At 35.7% G+C, this 19,475-nt stretch overlaps 1 protein-coding gene across 2 annotated transcripts in view; it reads right to left on the bottom strand.

Moving 5' to 3' along the window:
- Positions 1 to 19,475, bottom strand: part of muskelin (muskelin 1) — a 103,967-nt gene that overhangs the window by 75,338 nt on the left and 9,154 nt on the right. For both annotated transcript variants that reach the window (XR_014442399.1, XM_083131287.1), the window contains exons 2-4: positions 17,629 to 17,698; positions 13,939 to 14,081; positions 10,967 to 11,165 (exon numbers count right to left, since the gene is read on the bottom strand). Coding sequence is in view for 1 of the 2 variants with exons in the window: in XM_083131287.1 (XP_082987413.1) it covers positions 10,967 to 11,165; positions 13,939 to 14,081; positions 17,629 to 17,698 (412 nt within the window). In the remaining variant the exon portion in view is untranslated. The remainder of the gene's footprint in view (positions 1 to 10,966; positions 11,166 to 13,938; positions 14,082 to 17,628; positions 17,699 to 19,475) is intronic.

Genomic DNA, 19,475 nt, shown 5'->3' on the forward strand with positions numbered 1-19,475 from the left:
GGGTCTCAAAAGGTTAAAAATGGTACATTTAATTTTTTAAGCATAAACAAAAGAATGTTCGATTTTCATAGTATTTTTCATTTTTTAAACATAAAATGGTTGACTTTTGTTAGAATTGCAAATCACATTTTAAGTCAAAATTCACATTATTTCACGATTGCAAATGCATGAAAAATGTGTTCAAAACAAGTCACTCAACATCAGGGTGGATAATATTCATGATTTTTATTTTACAAAAATCAGTTTTGATTATTTTTGTTATTTAAATCATTTTTTATTTTTTAAAAAAAATTGTTTGTATTTTTTTGTACCAAACATTATTTATTATTATATTTATATAGAAAGGCTTTGTCTATTAAACAGCCCTGTAAAGTATTTGAATAGTTTGATTAAAGCAAATAAAAAACTATTTGTAAATATACATTTTTCTGTTTGATACTGTATATATATATGAACTCGCTATGGAAATGTTTATTGAGTGTGTTAATGAAACTATAATAATTTCAGTAACTTTTCTTCCAGTGAAAATAAAAACATTCGGGATGTGCTATATATGTAATTGTAACTTAAAATACTTTTATATTCTCTGCTACTGAATTTTGGCAATTTTTTTAACAATAGTTTGCAGAATATCAGCTGCTATGTTTATTTACAGTTTAATGATAATGGCACTATTTACGTATAACATGATTAGTATTTTGTATATTTTTCTACACAAAATGTTTGCTATTTTTGCTATACAAATTATTGATGTTAAATCAAGAGAAATTTAAATGTGTTTATAGTTAACATGTTACATTTCTTTTCATATGAGCTACAGCCCATCAGAACATACAATATTTTGTTTCCTTTTTTTCCTTCTTAGAGCTTAGTAAACACCATTAAATTATTACAAGAGCAATGTACTTTCACCAAAAATGATTCTGATATCTACAAAATCCTCATGTACATTATTCTATAGATCATTTCTTTAACGTGATTTAAATCATGCACCTTGCTGCACATACATAAACACACTTTTGCAACAATTAAAATTTTTTGGTGTTATTGTATTTGCGAAAAATTAAGATCCCTAACTATCGACCATGTCCCCACAGAATATATAAATGGAAATTGGAACTTATTAATCAGTAAGGTTAAATAAAATAGTTGTAAACAGCACATAGTCTGCTTTAATAATTCAATATTCTTTCATTCATTCTTAAACTTAGAGTTTCTAAATACGTGTATTGTTTGTACATGACAAAACCAATTAGATTCATCTATCATTTCTCTCTCTCTCTCTCTCTCTCTCTCACACACACACACACACGCACACACACAAATACATATATTTCAATATCAATGCATTTTTAACTAAATTAAGTGATTTGCAAGAAAATAAGCAGAATAGTGTTCCAAAATTAGATATTAATTATGATTACATAGGATGAACTTCATTGTTACAGATTGCAAATCAGGAATGTTAATGTTATTAACTGTTTGAGAGAAGTTACACCAAATAAGTATGCATCTCTTTTTCACACTTCATTTAATCCCTATTATTATCACATTCCCACCCATAAATGACTATCGTCAGTTTAAAGTATGCGCTTGTCTTGATTGATTGAGTCTGTTTTAAGTCCACTGTATGCACAGGAAGGCTAATCGAGACTGGACCTACAATTTAAAGTGGGATCCAAACCACTATATGCCTCCCCCAGGTATAAAGGCAATGACGCTACCTGCCATTGGGGAGACCTAAAAGTAGTGTACTTGTATTTGCTGATAAATGACTAAGGTCATCTAGCTGAGGTGTCCATTTTCCCAAGTATTTTGGCATTTTCTACCCCCTTGTTGAATGGCAAACGAAAAGGGGTGCACCATGTGACTTGGAGAGGAGGTTCGATGTGGTACCTGAGAGCATGTCCAGGGCCCCAAATTACCGAGGACTCCAGAGGGGGTCCAACAGGTTCGGATCCTTGGAGGACCAATGGGGGTAATCGGCAGGGGACACCAGCAGGAACCCTCGGAGAGGTCAGGTTCCTATCCACTGGGCTGAAAAAGTCGATGAGAAAGTGCAATTTGCAGACTCCAGGGCGCCATTTTGAAAATCTCAAAAATTTATGATGGCGGTCACATATTTTTTTTAAGGGGGGGTAAGTTTGATTCAGAAAATGCATGGACTGGCTGTTTGAATGACCTCCAGAGCTGGGCATTGTGACGGTTGATATACTTACATAAATATCATCCCGCCACAGTCACTCTCTTCTCTTTATTTACGAGAGTGAGATATGTCATGCACCGAAACAATTCATGGATCATTACGTAATGTATCAAGTTGCGCACTTTTTCGACAGAGGCCGTTCGCTGCCTCGAGTCGTCACTCGCGCATGCGTAATAGACTCGTCGTTTGACCAGCGGTCGGAGCTGAGAACGAACAGTCACGATAGAGATCTCTTACACGCGTTGCCCAGGACAGACCAGGATTACTCGCCAGCCGGAGAGGAGAGACGAACAGGTATATACAGTAGTTCGCGAAACAGGAGCCCGACCTTTTTTTCCCCTTTGTGGCGTATATGGCATGGCATTGTAGCTAACGTTATACGTTTGAGCAGCCCATTTCGTCCTAGTCATCAGGACTTTTTGCCATTACGTAACGGGGAAGGAAGAAGGTCGATATGGGGCTTTTGTCAAATTCATTGTATTAACATGCATACGCGAATTGTGTAGTAACCGATTAATCCTTCTAAATTGTTGAGCCACTTATTTTTTTGAATTGGTTATTACAAAGAAATCAAGTAGTATTAAATCATATTTTTTTGTGTCTCTCTCCACTCCGTAACCGGCTGGAACATTGCGAGTACCCCCTTTATTTGATAACCTGATCAATGACTTGTTTCGGCAACATCTCGAATACTTTTTCCACAATTGTTGAGACGTATTTCATGACAGGGTGTAGGTATTTATATTTAATTGTTTTAATATTTGATGAAGATTTGGGAAGGGATTGAATGCATATATATATATACAAACTAAATTTTGGGGAGAGATCATTGTTATTTATTGTAAGTTGTTTAAATTGGAACTATAAATAAGAAAGGATAAAGTAGGGAATAAGCGAAGGTGAAAGTAGTACTTGGAGGTTCGTTTAATTCCAATTTGTAAACATTTATAGACTCAGGGAATTTTCATTGAACTGTTACATTTTGCATAATTTAAAATATTAAAAATATTGTTCTGATAAAGTCACTGTTACCCTTTTTACAAAAACTAATCTGTCTATGAATAAAAGTTTGTTTAAAATGGAATATTAATTTTGATCAATTCAAAAAATAGATTAAGTGATTATTCTTTTGCAAAAGGACTAGACGTAGCGTAATGTAGTGGATTGGAGAGAATATATCTGGGTTGTTTAAGGGGCGTACGTAATTTTCTTGGGAAGGGGAACTAGACGATTCCCCCCACTTCTCAAGAAGTTTACGTTAACCCAGATTGCATGCACTCGGCGATTTAAGTTGTTTTTGTGTCCTGGAGGAAATCAAAAAACGAATCGATCCACGAAGTTCAGGGTCCTACACTGGGCCGGGCGAATTAACAATTTACAGTAGCCGTTTCTACAACGTTGTACGTTTCAATATTGCCTTTTTGAAAATTTTGGGTATCGGGTAGCCACGGTACGTGCAAAATTGAAGCGTAATTAAATAAATAAATAGTATTCGCCACAAAAAGATGGTAGCAGGCATGGAGAACTTAAATTGCGGAGTGTAATCTTTAGTAATCTTTAGTTTTTTTTTCCTAGCTCCTTTTGACAGACTTATAAAATTAATTGTTATTTGTAGCCTTACTACGTCATGTCTCAGTTTAAGGGCTTTGTTCAATTAGATCCTACAACTACTCCCAAGCGGCCAGATTATGTTAAAATGCCCAAAGTACTTTTTACCCCACCCACCCAAACAGGTGCGGATAAATCAGACATTGAGGACCCCAAAGAATCGGGATTCAAATCATCATTGTCAAATAAAGTAATGTTACGCAATTTGGATGCCGATATCGATGCACTGTCTTTGTGTAACGGAGAAGATAGTAATAATTTATTCTTCTTCGTTTTATCAGTTCAGCTGATTGTCAGCGTAAATATGTACCCAGAATCACTAATTTTGACGAATGTCCTAAGGAAAACGGGGGGAAACCTCTAAATGTTGTGGCGTGAGGCTTTGGCTGCAAACGCATCGTGGTTTGCATTAAAATGTCAAATTTGGAAAACGTTAGTAACTTCTAATATCCTTACCTTACTTATAAATTCTAATGTTTGTAGATTTCAAAAAACTACCGAAACGCTATATTCATTTGCTTCAACTATAGTTGACTGTGCTAATGCGTTAAATATTATATGGGAGGAGTCTGTTTTGATTCAGACCATTTTACAAAATCTACACCCCACCACTCGTGGCTTTTTGTTGTTTAAACCAACACCAACTACCCTTTCTGAATTACTTACATTAGCTCAGGGAATTTCCCCATTGGAGCGGAATTTTACACGCGCTCCTGTAAATGATGAAAGGATGGATTATGAGAATCATAGGTTGATGACGACAACTTCAAATCAGGTCACAGGCAATATACCTACTTCTAGTGTTTCTAGACTTAATAAGCAATGCTATAGATGTTTAAAATGGGGCCATGTTAAGGCTACCTGCCGTGTTAAATTACCGGCAAATGTACGGTCCGGAGGCAAATTTAATCAGAATATTAATAATGATCGTAGACAATCGGAATATAATGTAAACAACTAATAACTTTATGCATTACACGTATAATGTCACCTTCTGGTAGAAATGTACATCTGTATATGTTAATCATATGGTATTCTTCTTCTTCTTTCCTATAATTCTTGTTTTTCCTTCTTTTCTCTTCTTATTAGTAATTTTTGGTTTGTATTTATTTTCATATTATCATTTCGTGGAGAATTGTACCGTGATGACCTACTACACCTATTGAGCATATCGACATCTTCATCGAAGTGCCCTGCTATCAGATTCTGCCTTTTTGCCTGTAGTCATACGTCACAGTCGTCTATCTGGAGATCTTCGCTCATCAACTGCACTAGAAAAAATGGATTTAAATTTTCTTCTACATAGATCGTCACCTCTGCATCTCTTTGACCCCTGATGGATAAGGATCTAGTACGGATACTTGGGATTAGTACCGATTGACTCTGGTGTTCCTCAGGTATGTTTTGCAGATAGTGTTTTACGACGAAGAAGAAATTACGATATGTAATGTGCACTCTGTGACCAAATTTAGGAAAAATATGCCGCATCGTGACCTTAGTGTATTACCTTAAAAGACCTCTAGTGATGATACTTCCATTGATGAACATGTATTGAAGTATGTCTTTTGTTATAAAACGAAATTACCTTGTTCAAGAAGATGGAATGGTTTAAGGATTCCTTGGAACGGGTTTATATACACGTTTTCCCTTATAAACGTATGAACTGTATAGGATGTTCCCGATTACAGGATTAAACATCCCCTTTTCTTATATGGATATTTTCGTCGAGTTTTTTTCTCTTCTTTGTGTACCTTGTGCAGGAAGCATAGGGATTCTTAGAAGATGATTGTATATATACATGAACATTTATTGGGATTTCTGTCACCAGGAACTTGTATTGTGCGAAATCATACACTATATTGGTAAGATGTATTTCAACACTATGGAATTAATGGGATTTTATAAACTTGAAATATATTTGTAGTGCAGAAACTTGGTTAAACAAAAAGCAGGACACCTTCTTTAATATTTTTTTCAGTGATATAATGAAATTGTGTGGTGTTATATAGGTGTTCCTCATTGAAATATATAAGTGGTATATATATGTATGTATAGATATGGGCTCATAATGCCTCTTATTATTACTAGTCTTTCATTATCAGAGTACTATAATATATTTATTTATTGTCATTTATATCTTGGGATACATTCTCCCAATATTTATTCAGATTAACCATATGATATTATTATAATCTTGTCTTATAGACTTTTAGACATATTTATTAAAATGAGTTACTTGCTATATTTGCGGAGTGGATCTCCTCTAATGCATTGTTGATTGCTTACCACAAGGATGTGTATATTTCTGTATTCTTAGTGGCTTATATCTAATCATGATTTGGATCTCAATTATATATATAATTAATTCAATAGTTATGGTTATCAAAATTTCTTTCTGGGGTTTTGTAGTTCATTATGGGAGTAATTAGAGAAAATTTGCAAAAAACCAAACAAAAAAAACAAAAAACAAAAAGAGTATATACACATATATAAAAAATTAATTGCTGCAATTTTAAGAATATGTATTTAGTCATTTTAGGGGTGTAATTTTATGGTTTTCTATTGTTAACTTTATGCCGGTGTGACCTGGATTTTTCGGAGCAGAGGGAGGTTGTGACGGTTGATATACTTACATAAATATCATCCCGCCACAGTCACTCTCTTCTCTTTATTTACGAGAGTGAGATATGTCATGCGCCGAAACAATTCATGGATCATTACGTAATGTATCAAGTTGCGCACTTTTTCGACAGAGGCTGTTCGCTGCCTCGAGTCGTCACTCGCGCATGCGTAATAGACTCGTCGTTTGACCAGCGGTCGGAGCTGAGAACGAACAGTCACGATAGAGATCTCTTACACGCGTTGCCCAGGACAGACCAGGATTACTCGCCAGCCGGAGAGGAGAGACGAACAGGTATATACAGTAGTTCGCGAAACAGGAGCCCGACCTTTTTTTCCCCTTTGTGGCGTATATGGCATGGCATTGTAGCTAACGTTATACGTTTGAGCAGCCCATTTCGTCCTAGTCATCAGGACTTTTTGCCATTACGTAACGGGGAAGGAAGAAGGTCGATATGGGGCTTTTGTCAAATTCATTGTATTAACATGCATACGCGAATTGTGTAGTAACCGATTAATCCTTCTAAATTGTTGAGCCACTTATTTTTTTGAATTGGTTATTACAAAGAAATCAAGTAGTATTAAATCATATTTTTTTGTGTCTCTCTCCACTCCGTAACCGGCTGGAACATTGCGAGTACCCCCTTTATTTGATAACCTGATCAATGACTTGTTTCGGCAACATCTCGAATACTTTTTCCACAATTGTTGAGACGTATTTCATGACAGGGTGTAGGTATTTATATTTAATTGTTTTAATATTTGATGAAGATTTGGGAAGGGATTGAATGCATATATATATATACAAACTAAATTTTGGGGAGAGATCATTGTTATTTATTGTAAGTTGTTTAAATTGGAACTATAAATAAGAAAGGATAAAGTAGGGAATAAGCGAAGGTGAAAGTAGTACTTGGAGGTTCGTTTAATTCCAATTTGTAAACATTTATAGACTCAGGGAATTTTCATTGAACTGTTACATTTTGCATAATTTAAAATATTAAAAATATTGTTCTGATAAAGTCACTGTTACCCTTTTTACAAAAACTAATCTGTCTATGAATAAAAGTTTGTTTAAAATGGAATATTAATTTTGATCAATTCAAAAAATAGATTAAGTGATTATTCTTTTGCAAAAGGACTAGACGTAGCGTAATGTAGTGGATTGGAGAGAATATATCTGGGTTGTTTAAGGGGCGTACGTAATTTTCTTGGGAAGGGGAACTAGACGATTCCCCCCACTTCTCAAGAAGTTTACGTTAACCCAGATTGCATGCACTCGGCGATTTAAGTTGTTTTTGTGTCCTGGAGGAAATCAAAAAACGAATCGATCCACGAAGTTCAGGGTCCTACACTGGGCCGGGCGAATTAACAATTTACAGTAGCCGTTTCTACAACGTTGTACGTTTCAATATTGCCTTTTTGAAAATTTTGGGTATCGGGTAGCCACGGTACGTGCAAAATTGAAGCGTAATTAAATAAATAAATAGTATTCGCCACAGCATGAATGTGTTAAGATATTGCTCTTGGAACTAGAGATAAATAAATTTTGCTCATTATATGAATGGAGCAAGAAATGTATTGGGTTGATGCATAAGTTTGTATCATTTGTGTTTGGTATGGCAACACTGCGGTGTTAGGAGTTTGTTTATTGTTTAACGTTCACTAATTGGAGTGGCATTGTTGTGCTTGTGAACACACATTGAATTTTACAGATTGAAGAGAAACTGTGTAATTCATGGGCTAAAGAACAATAAGTGTCCGGTGGGGGGAAAAAACATTTCCAACATATTTTCCTGTCTGAGTTTAACATAGGGGTAAAGACAGTGGAGGCAGCTTGAAACATTTGTCCCTTGTCCTGTCAGAGGCAGGAAACGATGACGGGAGAATGTCAACAGCGAAAGCAGGGCAAGAAAATGGTTTTGTCATTACAAAGAGGGCATTTTTGACATAAGCGTTTCTCCATGTTCAGGAAGACATCAAGCTTTAATGAAGACAGTTTAAACGCTCTAATCCACAAGAATCCACACCAGTCGACTCGAGAATTAGCAAATGTGATGAACTGTGACCATTCAACCATCATGCGACATTTGCATTCCATGTTTAAGGTTCAGGATACCGCATGCTATAAATGAAAACAACCAAATCAGCGAGTAGGCCAGGAAGACAGCATCAAGTGCTGCGACACTCCACTAATATGACAAAAGCTGCTATCCAGAAGCTTGGTTGGGTAGTTATTCCACATCCTCCTTACTCCCCCAATCTCGCACCCTTGGATTGCTACCTTTTCAGCTCTCAATCCATCAAGTCTTCAAGGACGCTCCTTTGGTGACAAAAATGTTCTTCAAACTTGGTTTGACAATGCTTAACCCCGAATCAGCTGATTTCTTCAGGCATTGAATTGAAACACTGCCCTAGCGTTGGTAGACAGTCATAGGCAATAAAGGAAAATATATTACTGATTAATTTAAGTCTTTTGTTCATCTCAAATTAGTATCAAATAAAAAACTTTTGCCACAGTGAAAAAAAAATGCTACGAACTTATGCATAGACCCAATAGTAGTATTAATTAAAATATGGTAAATAGTAATTATACACCAGAAATGTGAATGTGGATAGGAAAGTGCTGACTCTCAGTACATTATAGTGGAATGTTGAAAATTTTGTAGAGGAAGGAATATTTTATAGAAAGTATGAATGTACAATTTCCATTAAATTTGCCAGTTCATTGTCTGAACAGATATTTGGGTTTGATATACATCATGTACATCAAGTTCCAATACCATTTCACAGCAAATCAAAAGTGTTCTGCCACAAAAAAGTTTTTTTCCCTGCATTTATTACATTTTTGTTTGGAGAGACAATGCTTTCCACAGTGATGGCGAAATTATCATCCAACAGTAAGTAGTGCTTTCTCGTGAGATGTTGCCATTTACACACTTTGGAAAAGACAACACTGGTCATCTTGATTGTTTGAAACAGATAAATTACTTAAAATGGTAACAGAACTTCTTATACTTCCAGTATGTTATTACATTTAAGAAAAAGTAGGGATGGGATAGATTAATCGGTACTCTATCTGTATATAGGCATATCGGTGTATAGGTAAGATTACCGATCATTTTACCTATCTATCTATAAACATCTTATAATTTAGTGCAAAATTCTGATATTTTGTTACATTTTTTGTGGAATCTCCGTGCCTTACTTTTTAAAAAGTAAATGCCCAAATATGGAACTTCATTAGCACTGCAGTCACCTCAGAAAACACATTTGTTAAGGAGGTCAATGAATCATTCAGGTGCTCAAAGACAATTTGGAATTTTATATCGGATAGGTAGAATATCAGTTATCGGTACCTTATCTGTATCAGCCATAAATTTATATCGGTCCATTTATAAGAAAAAGTAATATATTTTGTTGGAAAGAGTGTAGGGTTGTTTTTATTTTCTAGTCTGTTTGTCGAACAAGTGACAAAAAGGGGTGTAAAGAATATAGAGAAGAAAGTGTGCATTAGAAAAAAATGAAATATATGAATACAAATGGATGAGAGAGCAGTCAGTATCAAAATCAACTGAATAGAATTGAATACAAGATTGTATTCCTGTAGGCATGTAACCTCCATCTAACATCTCTAGATTTTACATTTTCCTTCATTTTAAGTGCTCTATCCACAGGCATCTGAAAAATGAATAAACATGTTGTATAGTTATAAATTACGAATACTGTCAGATGAAGCTGTTATAAGACTATTATTTCAAGATGTGTTTTAATAACATATTCATTTTTGGCAGGAACAAGAACTACGGATTTGAATAAAGCCATTGTCTTGTTGCTGTTGGGTTGGCGGTACTGAACTGCAATATGGTTACGAAATGGTTGCAGCCTCATTTGAATGGTGTGAATATTGAACACTTGTGGTTCCAGCAGGATGGTGCTACCTGTCACACCTCCCACGAGAAGATTGCCTTGCTGCACAACAGATTTCTGGGTCAAGTCCTTTTACGCAACGGCAACCAGAACCGGTCGGCGAGATCATGTGACCTGACATCCTACGACTTCTTCCTTTGGGTGTATGTGAAATCGCAAGTTTATGAAAACAATCCCCGATCCCTACAAGAACTCAAGGAGGAAATTATGTCGACCAAATTCAGGACCAAGTCTGTGTAAGAGTCACCAGGAATTTCATCGATTGAGTGATTACATGCAGAGCAAGTTGTGGGGAACATATCACACATATTGTTTTTCATACATAACTGGCAACATTTACTCTTTGTAATGATGTAGAGATAGATATATGCCATTTCATGGAAATAAAATATTTTATTTATGTTATTCAATCTGGCATTCTTGTTGGGACACCCTTTATATTTTTATCTAAAAGAAGCAAATGAATATACATACTAGTATTCATGTTGCAGTAAACTCATAAAAACTTCAGAATGTTGAAAATATTCACAGTAAGAAGACTAAATTCTCTTATTTCATTAGAAGAATATGTTCATATAATGTTAAACAATTGCACAAGCTTACCATATTGAACCAGTTCATGCATGGTTTCACTACATCCCAATCCTCAATACCACACAATTCCACAAACCATATGCTAAAATTAAAACTTGGGCCCCAAGACTGCAATGGCATGATTTTGATGTAACGGCATGGAAAAGGATGTTCTTCTATTTTATGACGAAGTGCGAATGTCTCAGGTATACTGTCATTCTTCAGGCCACTAAAAGAAAAAAAAATGTTACAGAAAACATTCCTCAAATTTGTCCTAGAGCAACTATTTTACACAGACGATCAACAGAATTGTCTAACTTAACCAATATGATCCATGATTTAAAAACAAAAACATTTGTTAGTAATTCTGTTGGGTTTGTTTTTAGTTTTTAGTCTTTATGCACAGAAAGTCTAATCTCGACTGGAACTTCAGTTTAAAGTGGGATCTGAACCATTATGTGACTCCTCTGGATATCTAACCCAGGACTCCTTGCTTACACTATCGCATCAGGGAGTATTTCTGTCAAGAACTGAAATGTTCTAAGGAACAATTTAGATGCAGGAAGGCTAGACAAACTCATGAGAAAACATCTCTTTAAATTATCATAACAGTCAATATGTATAATATGAATATAGGGTGAAGAAGTTATTGCATTGAAGGTAAAGTGCTCTGTTAAGTTTACTTGTCACTCAAACTGCACTACTGTTTGTTTACAGGAAGGTACAGGAACTGAAATTTTAAAATTTCTCCCAGCCATCTTGCTTGCCACCAAAGGTTTGATCTTCAAGTCTTAGCTTGGACATCTCATTGTGAGTGTTTCTTCATCAATTTCATCTGGTCATCGGTCATTTACATCATGAGAATTAGCCAAAAGCAGCAGAAAAGTGCATTAAAAAAAGTGCAAATTACAAATTAAAATGCCAACACATTTCTTTAAAACACCCTCTTAAATATGGTGTTCCTCAGTATGGAGCAGTGGTAAAATACTATGGATTTAGATGCAGTACTGTCATTCAACGAACATTATGACCATAAGTCTGCACCACCTGAAACGATTAGAAAATCATAATCAGAAAAATATCCATTGATATGGAACATATACTGGTGCACGTTAGCGGAGAATTTGGGATGACAGCATGATATCTATGGCTGGTCGCCTACTGCCTCATGCAGGATAGCGCACTATCACATTGATTTGCTAATGGGTTTTCCAGGATAAAGACCAATTAACTTTGACACAAGAGGTTCAATGAGGAAGGCACTGAATAACCGTCATGCAGTCCCAACCCAGAATAAATCCAGGCCATCAAAACAGATGTGCTGGAGAATGTACTCACCAAATTCCAGTTTTGCTTCTAAGGTTATTTGAAGGATTTGCCTCATAAATTTCATTTATTGTCTAAGTATTTCTAAAAATTTCTGTAAATATAGTCTAGTAATACTAAACTTGTGCACTTTCTTTTTAACACATTTTCTTGGTCACCCAATGAACAATTTTTTAGTATGGAAATTTTACACACATGAAACAATATGAAAATTGTATAAAAACAATTGAGTATCTGTTTGGAAATTATGCATTTCTTGAATGGAAGGAATAATTTGTTCCATTTATTAGATAACCATACAAGGGGACAAGGGTCCCGAATCCTCAATGACGTGAACCACGCATTGGATGAAGAACAACATTCGGGGTACAAAGTTTGACAACGATAATGATGTGAAGGATGAGGTCCACAACGGACATCTACAAGAGTGGCATTTTCCAGCTGCTGTTATGATGGCACAAAAGTGTGGACCAATCTGGATGTTATGTGGAAAAGTAAAAATAAGGTCCAAATTATGTATTACCGTAGGTAGAAAAAAAAAATAGTGGTCTCTGACTTTGAGTATCATCACTTGGCTCATTACTTTCAGTACATACCTTGTTTGAGTTGGTGTTTTAAGTCCACTTTATGCGCAGTAAGGCTAATCGGGACTGGACCTACAGTTTAAAGTGGGATCCGAACCACTTGTGCCTCCACCGGGTATCGAACCCGGGACCCCTTGATAACAAGGCAACGATGCTACCACTGCACCATGGGGAGGCCCTAGTACATACCTTGTATATGTTAGTTAGTGAAATCTTGCAACTCAAGAATTCAAAAAAAAAAAATCCTGCAACAGGGGAAAAAAATTAGCAGTAGATGTGGGTGGCTCTCATCACACAGTGAAACAAACCTGCAAAATATTCACAAAATTGTACCATTTTGATGCTATTCAAGAATTTTGAGACCACTTCATGAAATGTGACTAACTTTTAAAGGTTATTTACAAAAAAATAATCACAAAAATTAAATTAGGCAATCGATATGGCATAAATGCAATCACCAGGAAAATTGTATTTCATGTTCTGTCATCTTACTGGTGAAATGAACCTAATTCAGTAGTTTCCTCTACATGGCAGCACTTGCAGTTTACCTACTATCTTACCAGTTGAATGCAAATTATGTGAACTACCGATTTGTTCCACATTCTCGTTCAATTGCATGTGGAATAAGCTAGTGGCAAGTTGAAGTATGTGCACATGATACGTACATGTGCTTTATTCCCAGCCGGTGAAAGATTGGAGAGGAGTAACCCAAGTGGCATGAAAATCAATCCTTGTTGGGTCTTTTGCATTGTCACACACACATATTATACTGTAGATACCAGAGTTCATTAAGGAATCTTTGTAGTAAGTTTAAAAAACTCATATCTTTCCAGGATATAAACCACTCTGTACTTGTGTTTTTTCAGGATGCACATACGATACCTATCCATTCTTGAGTCCTCTTCCTCATATTTGGGATAGCAATTATAAATGTTGTCCTGCATCGTGACTGTGCAGTCCAAGGTGAACGTTTTGGATTCTGGCTATGGGCTTTTATACTGAACACACACGTACACTTGTATTTCTGCTTGCTATAACTGTTAATAGCAGTGAAAATATAGCTATGAATGAAGTAACTTCTATTTAACTTACCTAGACAGGAGCTCAATCATATTTTCATCTTGCAGTCCTCCATATACTTTAAATTTCTTCAAGTTGCAAACATGTGTCTTTTCATACTTCCCAAAAGTAATTGTTTCTACTATGGATGGCCTCTGCAGCTTCAATACAAGGTACTAGAAAACATACATAAACATTTTACAATGTTTACAGTAAATGAATAATCACTAGTTATGAAGGCAGGTAAGTTGACAGAAAACAAAACAGCTACGATTTCTTGATTATGAAATTCCCTGACATTTCCAGGTTTTCCAGTCCAAAAATTAAATTTATCCAGACATGCTTATCATCATGATTGTTGCTTTTGAACCTTGTGTTTTTCAATTAAATATATAATCCGTTAATTATTATGAATATTCACTTTCATAACTTTTTTTTTTAGCAAATTTCATTCTACACACGCAAGAACATGTGAAAATTTGAAGAGTAAAATGTAGAATTACAATCGGCATCAAATGTATTAGGTGCTACAATCATGTGCATTTAGCCTTCAGGCTAAGGTAACAGAAGTACATTATCTCACCATAACAGATCTCCACAATATAAAAACAACAGAAAAAATTCATAGACCATACACAATTTTTCATTTTCTGGCGGATTTATAGTGTCGTACAAAATGCTGTTTTTTGCTCACATTTATAAGTACACATCATCTGGAGAAAATTTTGTTGCAAATAGGAATTCTATAGGAAATACCAACAAGATATATAAAATAATAGATGATAACCTCATCTTTATCACCCTTCCGATAATTATGATCATATTGTCAATGTACTTTAGTTATCAATCAGATATCTGGACTGCAAGTTTGACTTTGATATTCTTTCCAATATCTAGTATTATAAAAGTGAAAATTTATTACAGAAATTCGAAGGAACCATAATTTTGCACAAGACTGAGAATCAAAAGAAAGAAAGAAACAAGTTTCTAAACTGAATCTATTTTGGGAGAACCGAATCCAGCAGTGAAAGTGAACTGCTTGTTCATATTGCAACTTTTTCTCTTGCAGATTACAAAATACACGTAAATTCCAGATGATCTGCAAAATTCCACAAGCCAAATTCCCTGACATTAACCTGTTTTCCAGATGCGTAGCAACCCTGAAAAAACTGAACACAGAGAAATTCATACAAATAAAGCTATCACATGAATGCATTTTTTTCAATACCGAATACTTCCATGGAAGAGGGCATGTTAGAAAACTGAAAGGGTGTAGTTATTGGTGCATTCATGTAATCCATGGCGCAGCAGCTGTTGAGGGCCAGCAGCTACCTACCAACTGCCGGTCTCACTTCCACATGCCTCAGCAGAGGTGGGCAACCAGTTATGGGTTGACGTGAGGCCAGCACAAGGAACTCCCAGCCATTGTTGTAGGTTTTCCATGACTGGGCTATGCTACTCATTCGTAGCCCCTCAATTTCCTCACGATGGTGGGTGGCTACCGATCCCACACACCAGCCGAAATCTCTGGAGAGAAGTTGTGATGCTCCCCCACCTGTTTTATTTTCCACACAGATTTCCTTTCCTTCCTCGATAAAAATTAAAGTTAAACTGGGAAAAATTACCTCAATGTATTTATAAATATGTATAAATTCAATGGGTTTTGAATTAATAAAAGTTGCATTTTTCATGTCTAGAGAGAAAAAAATCATGCAGAATTCACACACTCAATGATTTACGCATAATTCCCAAAATTCAAGGAATTCCCGGTGAGTACCCTGTCAGGAAATCCACACAGACGAGCCAAAGTATATGCAAAGGCAAAACAGATTTGACTAACTCCACCCACTTTCAGGCAGCCACATTATGCATAACATTACTTGAATAGGTTGCAAGACTTATACGCTGTTCCAGTTTCAGCCAAGTTGTCTGGTTGAGGACAAATACATGGAAGCCAGGGTAAAATTAAGAGGCTGGAAAAGAGTTGAACCAAGTCTTCTTTTCCTGTTATTTGGACGTCTCTTTCTTATAGTTACAAAAAAATGACTACACGTTTGTCTAATACCATTTACATGAAACTGTAAAATCCCTACATAATGTTGTGCATTGCCAACATCAGCATTTGCATATTTTACAATGCACTGACCTTTGTTTAGGCTTAAGCTGACTTTAAAGAATTAGAACAACATGTTTTTGCACAGAAAAGTAATACAAAAGTAAACACGATAGAAAAACGTTACTGTAATTTTAATTTACAGAGCATAAAGAGAATCTTGGTGTTTTTCCGACTTGATTTTTCTATAAAATGTCAAATGCAATATGACCACCAAAAACAAAGTGAGGAATGTTCATTATTTTGTGACAGTCCAGTTGGAATCAAGGTTTTAGGGTCTAGTATACGCTCACCACAGCTTCAATGGCAAATGCCACCTATGCGGTATGCTCTGTCCACAATTCAGGATGTCACAATGAAGAACCCATTCCCATTTTTCGATAAGGGCTCATGTGAGCTCCTGAGAAGATGCAGTTGGATGCCTTTGAACCTATCCATCAAGCATGTTCCACATATTCTGAATAGATTGAAGTTGAGCTTCATTGCTGGCCATTCTGTGACTTAATTATGCTCATGCAGGAAGTTCCTTGTGATACGTGGCTTGGCACAGACCTGAATGAGGAGGCCCACAATGAATGCAACAAGCATTTGTCTGAGAATAACATAACCCTCCAACGTCAAAGTTGTCACTGTGTTGGGAAAACGAAATTTGCTGCTATGCACAGTAGGTCACACAGGGAACACGGACAAGTTGCATGGCTCTCAAGTAGAGCTGAGCCGATACCGATTTATCGGTATTGGCCAATACCAGTGGTATTGGTTTTCATGGAGTCTGCAAAAATGCTGCATGACACTTTCAGGGAGTCTCATTATTCTGGAAGTTATGCAAAATTTCAAGTTTCTTTTCATTTTGCATCACTTTTACGTGAAAAAAAAATAATTTTGTGATAACACAACATGTAATTTAATATTCTAATAACAAAAATCTTGGTAAATTGATGCATATAACAAGAGTGAAGAATAGCAACAATGACGCACAGCGGGAAGATGTGAAAGGGATGGCAGGAGAATCTTAACAATATGTTTTGTATAAGTTACCCTTTCTACACCTTGCAGCCGTGATCACTAAAATCTGTTCCAAAAAAAGGTAAACTACTCTGTACACAACCACTGAGTTTATTAGGTCTGTATTGAAAATAACAATTAAATGGCTATAAACATTCTTGGTAATTATGTTTGTTTCTTTGTATGACGTTACTAGAGGCCTATATTATTTTTGTTTTATTTATCCCGATCACACAATGCCTTTCATTGAGGCCCTGTTCGCTACACTCCTCTCACCTGCATTTTCAGTCCAACCTCCAGTCCTCTTCTTGTGTTTACTCACTTCCCTACTCACTAAGTTCAAATAGCTTTTCTGTAAGTTTACAGGAGAATTCACATCGAAGAGAGAGGCGACACGTTCAGCTGGTCATTCAACTATGGTGTGAAACGTTGCTGCTGATTGCTTAGTTCCCAAGAGAAATATGTTGCATGAAGCTTGCTGCTTCGGTCTGAAATCTTCCAAAGGAGTTACTACTGCCACAAGATTTTCTCATGAATGACACCTCTGCAAATTAATTCCGTTGAAAATGATAAATAAGGCAATCAAAGCCAAAAAGGTTACATACCTGTGGTGGATTATTTGTGTCTGAAGACCACCTGGAACATTGGTCATTTGGTTTATCAAACTTGATGTGCCTGGAACAGAGAATTTTATATTTAAAAGAATGTAATTTTTCTTTGGAGAACAAATATAAAATAGTTTCATAATTTTCAATGTGACAATGAGAGATTTTACACATCAATTATCCTGGTTGTATAAATCATAAACAGGATCACAAATAATGTGCAGAGTGCTCATCATGATATATTCAATGGGATGAGTAAGATACTGGTTTACAAATTTAAATAGGTATTAACAATGTTTATCTATTCCCTGAACACAAACATGGTAGCTATCATCAAATAATAGAATAAAAAAAGAGAATGTACAACACAGGCAATGCAACAATCATGTCACTAACATGACAAATCTCATCTTAACTACATGAACTGTGAATTACATGTGCCAAAGATTCCCTATCTGATATATAAGGTTATGACGCCTGGATTACTGTTATGGATATTGGTGCGTCTGGGAGGGAATTCATGAAATTTCTTCGTTTTTTTCAGATGTCACGGGGGAGTGATTATATCTTGTCGAGTTTCAGAACCTTCATTTTTACTATGAGTGCATTCCGAAAGTCTTAACGAAACAAACAAATTCAACGAAAATAACTGGGCTTGTGAACCTGGTGAAACCAGTTATTTTACATTTTACAGACTTATGGGATGCTCTAGGTGAAAGCGCAGGTGCAACGTTTTCCGCATGGCATCCAGAAGAAAGCATGTTCTTCTGGGATAAACTCTACTGCTGATACTGTTACTCATTTTAATCATATTGTAAGAACAGTTGAGGCACACTCATCTTGTGCATGTTGCTTCATATCGCTCTCTGTTAAAATTATAATACAATTTCCGAACTAGTGCAATTTGAAGCAATCATGCACGCACGTTGTCTGCAAGAAGCAGACGATTCTCACCGAACAAACCAGCCTCCTAGGCCATGCACAAAACGCACAGAAAGCAACTTTTGGGACAGCATAACGAAACTCATGAAATGCACAAGAGCATTTATGGGACAGTTAGTGACCATAACTCGTTTAACACATTGAACTTGTGTGACTTTTGGAATGGGCCCTATATCATTATCTTCTATGAAAATTACTATTGGATTAAAAATTATGGATATACGAGTTTGAACTCCAAATAAAAATTAACCAGTACACCTACATAAAAATGAGTTACATCAAAATTTAGCTTATTCAATCCTGCATTAATCTCTGGTAACTAAATTTTAAAAAAATATGCCTTCAATTTTTTTATAAATGTAAGAATAAAAAGAAAGTGCAGGTATCTTGATGTTTTCCAAACAACTGTTCTTGAAATTATGTAAGAAAAAAATGCATGATCAAATTGTGTGAGGGTAGAACAGAAACGTTTCTGAACTGTGGAATTTACAAGCCGTCATTGCAAGTCTGCCAGCGACAGCCTGTGCAGTGTTGACACGTTCAACGCACATTGCTAATCCATTGAACATGAATCTGTATGAAACTGGTTTAGTAATGTGAGTTTACAATGATAATGGCTTTAGGGAAAAAAAAAACAGCAGCAAAGAGCTTCAAATCAAGATCAAGGTTGAATTTGTAGGACTACCCAATACTAAGAAAAAGCTTCTTCACAAAACTGATGACAACTTCTTTATAACCAGTAAAAAAATCTGATGAAGGTTAAGAATTGTTTAAAACATTTGTACCTGCAGCATATTTAATTATCATCACAAATGGCTGCACGCTCATTTAGAAAACAAAATAAACAGGCACTTTATTTTTAATTTTATTTCAGTTTTTGTTTAAAGTCCCACAGTATAAAGCAG

This window comes from Lepisma saccharinum, chromosome 1 (genome assembly GCF_977018435.1).
Source record: "Lepisma saccharinum chromosome 1, izLepSacc3.1, whole genome shotgun sequence".
Classification (NCBI taxonomy): Eukaryota; Metazoa; Arthropoda; class Insecta; order Zygentoma; family Lepismatidae; genus Lepisma; species Lepisma saccharinum.